General features: G+C 43.4%; 1 protein-coding gene across 3 annotated transcripts in view; it reads right to left on the reverse strand.

The window, feature by feature from the left end:
* The window catches only part of LOC116503684 (cytochrome P450 2C20-like), a 40820-nt gene extending 27557 nt beyond the window's left edge, over window positions 1–13263 (reverse strand). The window contains exon 1 of one of the 3 annotated variants that reach the window (XM_032210254.1): window positions 12954–13262. In XM_032210254.1, the coding sequence (XP_032066145.1) occupies window positions 12954–13127 (174 nt within the window). In that variant the 5' untranslated portion in view covers window positions 13128–13262. Of the gene's footprint in view, window positions 1–12953 lie in introns of all 3 variants that reach the window. The other 2 variants (XM_032210253.1, XM_032210255.1) reach the window with 2 other exon arrangements.
* Between the last annotated feature and the right edge of the window lie 615 nt (window positions 13264–13878).

Genomic DNA, 13878 nt, shown 5'->3' on the forward strand with positions numbered 1-13878 from the left:
TGGACATTGTTTTTTCTTCTATATATAATTTTTGAGTAATATTTAAAGCTTGTGAAATATTACTGAAAACAAATTTGAAAGTATGTATGTTAAGAGGAAATTTTTAAAAAGATGTATTAGAACTTACTGATTTTAGAAATGTTTTTACAAAAAAAATTAATGTTTTGAAATGGATGGGGGAAAGTGCTTTTTTTCCTTTTAAGGTTAAATAATTTGAAAGGATATAATGAATTTTGTTAAAATAAATGGTGACAATTTACAAAAATTATTTTTTTTGAGAGAGAGACCAATGTATTTATTTTTATTTATTTTTTTAAATATAATTTTTATTAAACATTATTACCTTTAAAAACAGAAAGAAAAATACAACAACATAAGAAAAGACAAAACATACATAATAATATAGAGTAAATATACAGCCTTTTGTATCGGCATTCATTAGTTATACATTTTTTTTAAGCGTAAAACATACAGATATAAATACAATTTTAAACATACAACCCCCCCCCCCCCCCCCCCCCCCCGCAGTGACAGTCATTCACAACCCAACTTTTTTCTTTCCTTCCTCATTGTTAGGTCTCTAAGCCACATCTTCTCATTGCAAAGCTCAGGGATCTATTACAATACCCATGTTCACTTTTAACTTTCCCCATTTTAAGTCCCTGCTGTTCTCCTTGTCGCCCACATATACCATAAGTTCCAGCTAAGATAGTGTTCCGTTTCTCCTTTGTCCCTCAGCCAACCCGTCATTCTATCCATTTCTGCACATTCGTAGATCTTTTTAATTATAGCATCTTCCGACGGTATGGTAGTGGAGTTCCAAAATTTTGCATAAGTTATTCTTGCAGCCACAATTATATGTAGGCTCAAATGCCATATTGAACTGCTTATGTTTTCTGGTTTAATGCTTAGTAGAAGGTTCTTGGGTCTCCATTCCATGTTTGCCCCGGTAACCTCTTTTAGCCATTTTTTAATCCTTTTCCAATATTTCGTGGCCTCAGTACAGGACCACCAAATATGGTAGAATGTGCCATCCTTTCTTCCACATTTCCAACACGATGGAGATAACCCAGGGAACATCTTGGCTAACCTCGTTGGGGGGAAGTGCCACCTATAAACCATCTTGTATATGTTTTCTTTGAATGCTGTAGATATTGTAAGTTTAATGGTCTTACTCCATAGATCCCACCATTTGCCCATTTCAATTTCATAGCCAAGGTTTCTCTCCCATGCTATTAGAAGGCTTTTGTCCATCTCTTCATTAGCATCTTGGCAGGTCAAAAATTGGTAAATCTTCGATAACATTTTCTTGTCTCCTCCAAACAAAATCTTATCTAGCCCCTGAGGGTTTGGGTAGATCCCAAAACGTACCTTATCACTTTTAAACCTGTTTCTAACCTGTAAATATTCCCACCATTCCAAATTCCTGCCCTGCTGCTCTAATTCCATCTTTGTTTTCATGTTGCCATCTTCTGTCATGATGTCTTTATATGTTATGTTTCTTGTCCAATTAAATACACTGGGATGCGTTAAGGCCTCTAATGGTGCCAACCAGCACGGAACCCTAAGATAGTATTTTTTCCTCATCTTTTAAAAGACCACCATCAAAATCTTCCGAATATAATGTCCCATGAAATACCTATGGGGGGGTGTCTCTTTCTTGCCAGAGGGAGGCATGCCATCCCTGAGGGAGGTCATGTCCCTCTATAGCCAATAGGCGCCTTCTACTCAACATCACCCAATCTTTCACCCATGTCATGATTGCTGCATTATATTATGCTTCCCAGTTGGGTGCTCCGAAGCCTCCCAGTTCTCTACGTTTTTGCAATATTTGGGCTTTGATTCGTGCTTTCTTGCCTTGCCATATAAATTGAGTCACTATTGTCTCCAAAGATTTAAAAAAAATTTTTGTCCAATTTAGTTGGTGCCGTTTGAAACAGAAACAAAAATTTTGGTAATATATATGTCTTGACTGTCGCAATCCTGCCCATCAGAGACAGTTGTTTACCACTCCAATTAGTCATATCTTTAGATACCTGCTGTAGCAATTTCATATAGTTATCTACCTTGATAGAGGAGCATCTCTCCGTGAGCCAAATTCCCAAGTATTGTACTTTGTGGGCCATGTTGATCCCTAACAGGCTTTGTACTTCCCTTTTCTGGTTCAGAGTCATATTCTTAATTAACAGTTTTGTCTTCTCTTTGTTTATACGTAGCCCCGCTATCCTACCGTACTCCTCTATTTTACGTAAAAGTTGTATCCCAGAAGCCATAGGATCCTCCAGGATAAAAACAAGGTCATCGGCGAAAGCCTGGACCTTAAATTCCTGAGCTTTAGCTCGTAACCCTTTAATTTGTGTGTCACTTCTCACTATTCTAAGAAGGGGTTCTAATGTGAGGATGAACAGTAGGGGGGATAACGGGCATCCTTGTCTTGTGCCTTTACCAATCTCAATATCACCCGCCTCTTCTCCATTTACCAATAATGTCACGGTTTACTAATGTCGTTTAGTAAACCTCACGTGCACTTCATGTGGCAGTTTCTGTCTCCTAGTATAGGAAGTATAGACTCTATATACGTCATCGATGTCACTCTGTATCAACAACTTATCTTTCTGGGCGATCCCTGCTATCATCTCCAGCATAATTTCCTTCAGTTTCTCCCCTCTTTCCTCTGGAATATTTTGAAATCTGAGAAAGAAGGCTGACTTTTCTAATTCCAACATAGCAATCTCATCTTCCAACCTTCTATTAATATGTAGCTGCCTCATCTCCCACCTCGCCATATTCTCTTCACTTTCCTTCATTTTTACTCCTAACTCTTGAATTTGACCCTCCTGTTTCTCCATTTTTGCCCAAATATCCTTTTGCTGTGAATACAGCTGTTTCATTTCACCCCTCATGTCTCCCATTTCATTTTTAATGTCGGCCAGGGATTTTTCGGTGATCTCTTGATTCCTAGCCATATTATTTTGTATCGATAGCAAAGTTGTCTGTATGTTTTGCAATGTGGGTGCCTTCTCTACCCCTGCCATATTGTCTAAAGTTCTGTGTGTTATTGGAGGGGTTGTAGATGGGGACGGCTGAGTAGGTAATGCCGAGGTTTTTCCCCCCCCTTTGCCCAGCTCATATCAATTAAGTTAAGAATATCCCACTGCTTCATAAGCTATCTGCTACCAGTTTAAGCAATGTTCCAACTTACTTTGCTGCTATCTATACGGAAATATATATATAAATATAGTCCCATAGAGAGATCTAAAAAAGGTACAGGAGGGGGCTCATATCAGGAAGAAAGGAAAGAAGGGGGGGGGCAAATACATCAACACAAAAAAATCAAACCTCAAAGAGGAGAGAATAAAAAAGAAGAAAGGTTCAACTCAAAGTGTTCCCCTTTCAAGTATCCAACATCAGTTCCAAAAGGAGAAAAGAGAAAACAATGCGCACAGTGGATATAATATTGACTGTCTCAAGTGGAGCCTTAAGCCTCCTCCTATAACAGCACAAAAGTTTTCCAAAAATCTTGGGAGCAGGCAGAACAAGTCGGCTGATTACTATCAGCTATGCCTCAGGGTAAAAAAACTTCCCTCTTCTCTGTTTCCACCAACCTAGGCCGCCTTCGACGACTCTTTATGATGTAAATCCGTCTTCAATTGTTAGTTCATTTGCTCCTGTTTGTCTTAATTGCCGCTAAAAGTCCCATCAAAGAGGGGGAAAAAAGATTGCCAGAGATGCAGTAATGAAATAGTAAATCCAACTTACTCTTCAAAAAAATTTAGGGCGTCCAGATTCACTCCGAAAATCCTACGCCAAACAAAAGTGCTGTGTCATGGCTGGGACCGCCATGCGTCCCTCTCCAGACGTCTGGGATCAGGGCTCCTCTGTCTTGCCGAGGAGATTGCACCTCCCCCCGCCTGCAGAGAAGCACCTCTGTTCTTCGCTGAGTCCCTCCAAGACCAGCGAACGACTGCTCTTTATGCCGCCAGACACCTGGTTGTCAGCTAGGCTACGGAGCTATCTCCAAGCCTGCCGCCATAGCCAATGACGTCACCGGAAGTCCCAATTTACAAAAATTATTAAGTGGAAACAGAAATATTAGTAAACAGAATAACAGAGTTGGGAGTGATCTTGGAGGTTCTCTAGTCCAACCCCCTGCTCAGGCAGGAAATACTATACCACGGGGCCTGCAAATAAAATGTGTCTTGCACTGGAAATGCCTACCCCTGGTTTAACAAAGGGGGAAAAGTTGCAATACATCACATGATGACAATGTCTTGTCACAAGTTTGACACCCTGGTTTCCTGCCTGAGCCCTATATTAGTTCAGACAAATGATTGTTCAAGCTATTTTAAAAAATTTCCAGTGTTGGACCATTCACAACTTTGGAGGAAAGTTTTTCACTGATTAATTGTTCTGTCAGAAAATTTATCCTTAGTTCTTGGTTGCTACTCTCCTTTATTAGTTTCCATCCATTGCTTCTTGTCCTGCCTTCCGGTGCATTAGAGAATAGCTTGACTCCCTCTTCCTTGTGGCAGCCCCTGAGGTATTGGAACACTACTATCGTGTTACCCCAGTCCTTTTCATTAAATTAAATATACCCAATCCCAGCAACCGTTCTTTTTATGTTTTAGCCTACATTCCCCTGATCATCTTTGTTGATCTTCTCTGCACTCTGCACTGCTTCAACAGCAAGGAAGAAAAAGCAGAGATGTTTAAATTGATTGCTTTGTTCAAAGAAGATAATATAATTAATTATGGTTTTTTTTTCATTTAGAAATAACTTCTGGATTTTATCCATGTGATGAAAAAAAATGACACTTTGATTTTGGTTTTGCTGACTAAGTAGATTGTTGTTATAGAAATAAGTAGTGTGTTCTAATGTGCAAAAAGAAAAAGTTAAAGCGGCTGTAATGTTATCTTCTACTGTGCTAAAAAGTCAGAAGTCAATACTTTTTTTTCTTTTCCCCCTTTAACTTTCATTTTCTTTTTCCTTCCTCTAGTTGCCCATTATTTTTATTTTGTATTTTATATTTTGATAAACTAATAAAAATTTGAAACAGAAAAGGAATAGGCCCAGGTTGAACTGACTTTTCAAAATGTAAGAATTATCTTTCTGTAATGCTCAAAAGTCTGCCATTGATATATTTGATTCATACATTAATTAGGACAGTGATTAGGAGCTTTCCCGAAGCCTTCGGAGGACTAAAAACTACCCTGCTTGTAGGATCATTCCCGAACTTCCGGTTTGCCCATAGAACTGTTTTTTGCACTCTGGGGGTGGGGGGCAGGGCTTTTCACTCTTTTTCACTCTCCCCAAGCACCTATAAAGCCTCTGGAGCCTGGGGTGGATGAAAAATGGCTTTAAAAAAAGCTGAAGTCAGCTGACACGGCAACACCTTCCGTGCCCTGTTAAATGGCTCTGCGTGGCACCTGTGGCACTCATGCCATAAGTTCACCATTCTGGCATTAGGAGCTGCGGTGGCACATTGGTTAGAATGCAGTACTGCAGGCTATTTCTGCTGACTGCTAGCTGACTGCAATTTGGCAGATCTAATCTCACCAGGCTCCAGGTTGACTCAGCCTTCCATCCTTCTGAGGTAGTAAAATGGGGACCCAAATTGCGGGGGCAATGCGCTGACTCTGTAAACCACTAGAGAGGGCTGTAAAGCATAGTGAAACAGTATATAATTATAAGTGCTATTGCTATAAATAAAGAAAGCACAGGCCATGACAAAATGGACTCAGAAGAAAAGGAAAGAAGTGAAAAATCTAAGCGTGAATGTAAAATTATTGCAAAAATAAAAATTAACATATTTCATGAAAAATAACAACATATAGTGTACATCAATTTCCCAACAGACTGAATGGAATGTGGATATAAGGAAAGAATATATAGGAGTGCTTCAAACAATGTACAAGGAATCATATTGCAAAGGGCCACTGATGTAGAAGTATACTAATGGACTATTTTATTTTATTTTTAATTAAGAAACATGTAAAACACACACACACAAAACCTAGATGTACACCACATTTACACAATACAATATGAACAGGAGCTTCCTGTTCGTTCTAATAACAATTATCAATCGATACTGCTCACCTTATATTATTTCTCCTTCTATTGTATTTCATTTGGATTTCACCATTCTTAACCCTCTTATTTTACTGATACTATTATTTTTTGAGTTTTGTTATATTCCTTCATTGATTCTTGTTTCTTTCCTCCATCCACCTATACCATTTATCCCTTATCTGGTAGAATTCTGATTCTTCTTTTCCCTGGATTTCTTTAGTTAGTTTGTCCATTTCAGCACAATCCATAACCTTTCTTATTATTTCATCTTCGCTTGGAATTAATTTGTTTTTCCATTTCTGAGCAAAGGCAATCATTGCTGCCGTAATTATATGTAGTATTAAATACTGGATTTCTTTTTTGTATTTCGCAGACATTATTCCTAATAAAAATACTTCAGGTTTCCATTCTATTTTAACCCCTGTTATTGCCTCCAGCCAATTTTTCATCCTTTTCCAAAAAAATTTAGCCTCCTCACAGGTCCACCATAAATGGTAATATGTTCAGTGTATTGATTCGCATCTCCAACATTTTGGGGAGGTATTTGTTAAGATTTTAGCTAACCTTGTTGGTGCCAGGTGCCATCTGTAAAACATTTTGTACTGGTTTTCCTTGTATGCAACTGATAGTGTCATTTTTAAGTTTGTTCCCCAAAATTTTTCCCATTTGTCTAATTCAATATTATAGCCAAAGTTCTGCGCCCATTTTATCATTTGTTCTTTCATAATTTCCTCTTCCATTTTATACTTCAGGAGGAATTTATATATTCTCCCTATCATCTTTCTATCTGAGCTTTGAATAATTTTATCCAATTTGTGTGGTTCTGTTTTGATGTCATATAATTTAGTATCTTTATTGTATTTAGTTTTGATTTGGAGGTAAGTTAGCCAGTCAACTTTCATGTTCTGATCTGCCAATTCTTCAATTGTTTTTAAATGTCCCTGTCTATCAATTAAGTCTCTGAATCTTAGCATTTTGTTCAAATCTATAAAATTTGGGTGAGTCATCCTTTTTGTTGGTGATAACCAATTTGGGATTTTCACATAGTGGATTTTTTTGATTTTGAGCCATTTTTGCAATAACGCTCTTCTGATTAAATGATTTTGAAAGTATTTCTGCATTTCATTTTTGTCATCCCACAGGAATGTATGTCAGCCTGTTTGCAAATCATGGCCTTCTAAGGTCAAAATGCTTTTATTCTTAAGCTCTATCCAATCCTTCACCAATGTTATTGTTACTGCTGATGCGTATAAATCCCAATTCGGTAATGCTAAGCCGCCCCTCTCCTTCCTGTCTTGCATTGACTTTAGTTTAATCCTCGCTCTTCGTCCCTGCCAAATGAACCTAGCGGTTATTTTAATTTTTGAAAGAATTTTTTTGAAAGAATTTTTAATAGGAGCGGCTTGAATCAGGAATAAAAAAGATTCTTGGCAAAATATTCATTTTAATTGTCGCTATACATCCCATGAGTGGTAACTGAATATTTTTCCAATTTTCTAAATCTTTCTTTATTTGTATCACCAATTTATTATAATTATTGTCTTTAATTGTGGAATATTTTGCCGACACCCAGATCCCCAAGTATTTCACTTTCTTAGTAATTTGCATTCTGGTTGCTACTTCCAGTTCCTTCTTGCTTTTTTGTCATGTTCTTGGTTATCATTTTTGTTTTGGAGATCCAGTAAGTCTGAGTTCTGCGCATGTGCAGGATGGGAAAATGGCTGCCCAAGCTAAACGCTGGGCTTACAAAGAACGAAAAGAACGAACAATCTGCGGATTGAGATCCCAGCGATCAGCGAAAAGGAGTCCTGGCAGGAGATTAACTACTGGGCAAGCCGAAGAGGCATCTGCTTACGTGGGGGGGCTGCTGCTGGACGGCCCCTGGACAGTTTTTGTGATCCCATTCTGGCCTCGGCGGTGTTGAAAACAGCGGGCGAGCGGCAGGCGTTTTTTCTCAGCTGCACAGCGCTGCCGGTGAGACCCTGGGTTCGGGGCTTGTGTTTGACTGCTCTGGGCGGTGTGCTACATGAGGCAGCTTGTGCCTCGCCCTGAGGAAGGGGCGGCTGTACTCCAACGGCAAAGTGGTCGGGACAGGGCGGCTGGTTTTGCTGCCGCCGCTACAGTTTCCCCAGGCCGCCTCCCCCCCACCCTCCTTGTCTCTCTGGTGTGGCTCCTTCGCTGCTCGCTGTTGCTGCTGCAGGCGGCGGGCAGATGATGGCAAAGTTTCTTTCCATCCCTGGGTGCCTGCAACATCTTTCGACGGTACCTGCCCGGTTTGCTGAACCCCTAGGGACTTTCCTGGACTGCCTCTGCTCCAGAGGGGGAGAAAACAATCTGGGCACCCGTAGAGACTGGACGAATTGGGCGGCTGACTACAATTGCCACCGCCATAGCCCTTCCGGATGCCTCCCCCTCCCCTCCCCCTGTGGCTCAGCCTTTGTATTATCACTGCCCTCGTTCTCTCCTGAGCTATGTTTGTTTGGACTTCTTCCCCTGGTGGACTGGGAGAGTTTCTCATACAGCCTGTCATCAATATTGTGGAGCTTTTGTCTACTTCCCTTGCTGGTCATCTGGTCCTTCTCCAGCTGTGCTTTTAAACATTAAGTTTTGCCTAACCATAATCCCAGGGCCTCTGGACGTGCTATCTCAGCCCCAGCTGCTTTGATTATTACTAGCTGCAACTGCCCTAGGAATACCAATACCATCTTGAACAGCACTTATTTAATTTCATCTATCATAGTGCCTTGGTTTTTGGACAAACGGGGATGCCCACTGCGCATAGGAAGGCCTTCTGCTCCCCTCAACCACCTTAGACTCTTGGGACCTTTTCAGCCTACCGGAGGGGGGGAAATTTTTAGGAATGCGGTGTGAATGGTATGTCTGCTTGATGACTGTACCCACTTTTTTAACTTCATTACTGTTGTATTTTTTGTGTTTTAATTGACCTATGTGGGGAATGCATGGATGAGTGGCTGTGTTTGTGTGAGAGGATGACTGATTCGAAGGGCCTGTCGGGAAACACAGGGGCTATAGGGGTGGGTGGAGGGACTACAGACACGGGAGTGGGCCAGAGCATTATGGTCTTAACAGGGAGGGGCAGATATGGCGGGGATTTTAGGGCTGGCCATTACCGGGGAAGGAGGGCTCGCTACATTACAGAGATCCCTCCTTCCGGCCCTATGAGTCCCACTCCAAGGCCAGATGGCGCGAGTAATCAGGACCCTGGTCTCAGGCTGCTGTCGCTAAATGCCAGGTCTGTAGTTCATAAGGCTCTCCTCGTCCGGGACCTAATTTTAGATAAGAGGGCAGACCTGGCATGTATTACTGAAACCTGGCTGGGCCCGGAGGGAGGAGTCCCCCTTGTAGAGATGTGCCCAGAGGGTTTTCAGGTGCTTCATCAGCCGCGATCACAAGAAAGGGGTGGGGGTGTGGCTATTGTTATCCAAGAGTCTCTAGTACCTCGTAGGATCCCTGCTCCGGAGCTTGTCGGGTGTGAGTTCCTGCTGGTGAAGTTGGACCTCAAGGGTCAAGTGGGTTTGCTGTTAACGTACCTGCCTCCCAACAGCATTGCAGCAGCCCTCCCCTCGCTCCTCGAGTCAGTAGCCGAGCTGGCAATTGAGTTTCCCAGGCTTATGGTTCTGGGGGATTTCAATTTGCCTTCGCTCGGTGAACACTCTGATGGAGCGCAGGAGTTCATGGCTTCCATGACAGCCATGGGCTTGGCCCAAGTAATTCGGGGCCTGACTCACTTGGTGGGTCACATGCTCAACCTCGTATTCCTCTCGGAGCAGTGGAGTTCTGATCTTGGTTTGAGGGGTAGCGAGATCTTACCCCTGTCATGGTCGGACCACTACCTACTGAGGCTTGACTTTCGGAGACCAAACCCCCACTGTAGGGAGGAGGAACCGATTAGGTGGTTCCACCCCAGGCGACTTATGGACCCTTTGGGCTTTCAGATGGAGCTTGGTGTTGTTCCTGATACACTCGCCCGCAGTCCAGCGGAGACTCTGGTTGCTGCTTGGAATTCAGCAGCGGCAGGGGCTTTTAACCAGATTGCGCCTTTACGGCCGATCCGAGGCAGTGGATCCAGGAGGGCTCCTTGGTTTACTGAGGAACTCCGGGAGATGAAGCGCCGAAAGAGATGCCTAGAGCAACGATGGAGATCCAGTAAGTCTGAGTCAGACCGAGCGCTTTTAACATCCAGCATCAGAGCTTACCTCCGGGCAATTAGGACGACTAAAAGAACACACATTGCCTCTCTGATTGCTTCCGCTGAGTCGCGCCCAGCCGCCTTGTTCAGGATAACCCATTCCCTCCTAAATAGGAGGGATACGAGCGATCATTTGCAAGGCAGAGCTGAGGATTACGTCCAATTCCTCGCGGATAAAGTTGCTCGGCTTCGGACAGACCTGGACTCCAATTGCGCAGAGCCAGCTGAGGCACCAGGGGAGAATCTGGCAGGACATCACTGGATTGATTTTCAAGCTGTTACCCCTGAGGATGTGGACAAGGCCATGGGAGCTGTAAGTGTCTCCACATGTGTGCTGGACCCGTGCGCCTCCTGGCTGGTCGCTAACAGCAGGGAGGTGACATGGGGCTGGATCCAGGCGGTTGTTACCGCCTCCCTTCGGGAGGGGTTCTTTCCTCCCGCTCTAAAGGTGGTGGTGGTGAGACCCCTTCTGAAGAAGCCATCTTTGGATCCAGCTGTCTTAAACAACTATCGTCCAGTCTCCAACCTCCCCTTTGTGGGGAAGGTTGTTGAGAAGGTGGTAGCCTTTCAGCTCCAGCGGTCCTTGGAGGAAACCGATTATCTAGATCCCTTCCGGGATTTAGGCCTGGCTAGAGCACGGAAACTGCTTTGGTCGCATTGATCGATGATCTCTGGAGAGCAAGGGATGGAGGTTATGCCTCCGTCCTAGTGCTCCTTGACCTCTCAGCGGCTTTCGATACCATCGACCATGGTATCCTTCTGCGACGACTGCAGGAGGTGGGGGTGGGAGGCACTGTCCTACGGTGGTTCTCCTCTTACCTCTCGGACAGGTCGCAGTCGGTGTTGGTCGGAGGGCAGAGATCGACCCCTAGGCCCCTGAATTATGGGGTGCCGCAGGGTTCGGTCCTGTCCCCCCTCCTGTTTAATATCTACATGAAGCCGCTGGGTGAGATCATTCGACGGCACGGGATAAAATACCATAAGTATGCGGACGATACGCAGCTGTATCTGTCCGCCCCATGCCCAACTCAGTGAAGCGGTTGATGTGATGTGCCAGGGCCTCGAGGCTGTTAGGGACTGGAGGGGGTTAACAAGCTTGTACTCAATCTGGATAAGACCGAGTGGCTGGTGTGTTTCCCTCCTACTAATTGGCCAAGTGTTCCATCTCTCAGGCTGGGGGGTCAAACAGTATGCCCCTCAGACAGGGTTCGCAATTTGGGAGTCCTCCTGGACCCACAGCTGACTTTTGAACACCACTTGTCGGCTGTGACCAGGGGCCATTTGCCCAGGTTCGCCTGGTGCACCAGTTGCGTCCCTACCTCAACCGGGAGGCCCTCACAACAGTCACTCGTGCCCTTGTGACCTCTAGACTGGACTACTGCAACGTGGTCTACATGGGGCAGCCCTTGAAGAGCATTCGGCGACTCCAGCTTGTCCAGAATGCAGCCGCGTGAGCGATTGTGGGTGCACCTCGGTTCACCCACGTAACACCTATCCTCCGCGAGCTGCACTGGCTGCCTATTGGTCTCCGGATACGCTTCAAGGCGCTAGTCGTCACTTATAAAGCCCTTCATGGTATTGGACTTGGGTACTTGAGACTGCTGCCAATTACCTCCACTAGACCGATTAGATCCCACAGATTAGGCCTCCTCCGAATTCCATCCGCCGGCCAGTGTCGACTGGCGACTACCCGGAGGAGAGCCTTCTCTGTGGCTGCTCCGATCCTCTGGAACGAACTCCCCGTGGAGATTCGAACCCTCACCACCCTCCAGGCCTTCTGCAAAGCCCTTAAAACCTGGCTGTTCCGACAGGACTGGGGCTAAAGAACCGTTGCCCCATCTCGAATGGTATGACTATCGTGTGTTTTAAATTATGCATTGTTTTGTGTCGTTTTTAATTTTCTATGTATCCCCCCCTTCCCTGGTTTGAGTTGTGAGCCGCCCTGAGTCCCCTTCGGGGGAAAAGGGCAGCATATAAATAAAATAAACATTCAAACATTTTGTCTTCATTGATCTTTAGTCCTGCCACTTTGCCATATTCTTCTAATTTTTGAATTAATTTCAGGCTGGATATTTTATTTTATTTTTACAAAAAAAGGTTACAGATGGGAAAAAATGTGCATGGAAGAGAATAATTGATTCATTTGAAGGATGGAAGCAGGAACAAAATGCTACCATTCATGAAGACAAACTATCTCTGGTAACCTAAATTGGCTTCAAGGAACTGGATTTCCATAATATTATAGGAAAGACTTTGTGTTTCTGTATGTCTTTGATGGCATCTAGTTATCATCTGGATTTTTTTCAGCCCAGATGAACTTTATTAGGACAGAGGTTGTATCTGCATTTCAACAATCTGGAATCAAATGGAATTTTCAGTGAATTTGATGCTACCGGTAATCCAAATGATACAATTTTGAGGCTCATAGATTTATTTTTTCTAAAGTTTTTCTTGTTATTATATATTTTAATGAACTTTGAAACCTCCATTGCTGGTTTATCAGATTGCTACAAGGTGACTTTGTATTATAATTCCCGTTGAATAAATGAGCCACAAATAAAATTGTTCTTTTTAAAATAAATCAAATTAATACAATTAAAGAAGCTATAAGAATCTTCAAAAGGCAATCATCAGAAACTTTGAAGAAGTACAATAGTTAACTAGCCTTACCTTTTGAGAATGTTTATACAAAGGTAGTACATCTCGCTGAAAGAAGTTCCCCAGAATAGGCCATGGAGCAGGTCCAGGGGGCAGCTGCCCTTTTCTCTTGTACATTTGGAAATATGAGAAAAGGGTGAAAAGTATACAGAGAAGAAGCAGAACTCCTGTCCATGTCAGCTCCATCCTCTTCTGAGTTATTTTCCTCTTCAAAACTCCCAGAAACGGTTTCAATGAGACAAGACTGAAATAAGAAGCCAACTGGAGCCCCAATCACATTTAAATAACATATTTTCCATGATCCTTTTTTTAAATCAATGTGTTCTTTTGCTGTTATCAATGCAGGGTAATGATTTACCAACATCTCTACCTTTGGATTCTAGGTTCAAATGAGTTATTGTTTCTGTACCTTTTGTGCAACAATATGGACTACGTGTAAGTTGGATTGAAAACATGGACATTTAGTTCTTAGTTCTTAGTTCACTTTATTTGTATGCCGCCCTTTTCCCTGGGGGGACTCAGGGCGGCTCACAGTTCAAAAGGGGTGGGGGAAGGACAAACAATTTACAACATAAAAACATTTCATCATTTAAGAACTCAACAGTCATACAATTCGAGTAGGGGTTAGAATCTTTAAACCCAGGCCAGCCGGGATAGCCAGATTTTAAGTGCGGCGTGGAAGGTCTGGAGGGTGGTGAGGGTCCGGATCTCCACGGGGAGTTCGTTCCAGAGGGTCGGAGCAGCCACCGAGAAGGCTCTCCTCCGAGTAGTTGCCAGTCTACACTGGCTGGCTGATGGAATTCGGAGGAGGCCTAATCTATGCGATCTTATCGGTCTAGTGGAGGTGATTGGCAGTAGGCGGTCTCTCAAGTACCCAGATCCAATACCATGAAGGGCTTTGTAGGTGACAAGTAGCACCTTGAAGCGCACCCGGAGA

The sequence above is a fragment of the Thamnophis elegans genome, chromosome 2 (assembly GCF_009769535.1).
Source record: "Thamnophis elegans isolate rThaEle1 chromosome 2, rThaEle1.pri, whole genome shotgun sequence".
Classification (NCBI taxonomy): Eukaryota; Metazoa; Chordata; class Lepidosauria; order Squamata; family Colubridae; genus Thamnophis; species Thamnophis elegans.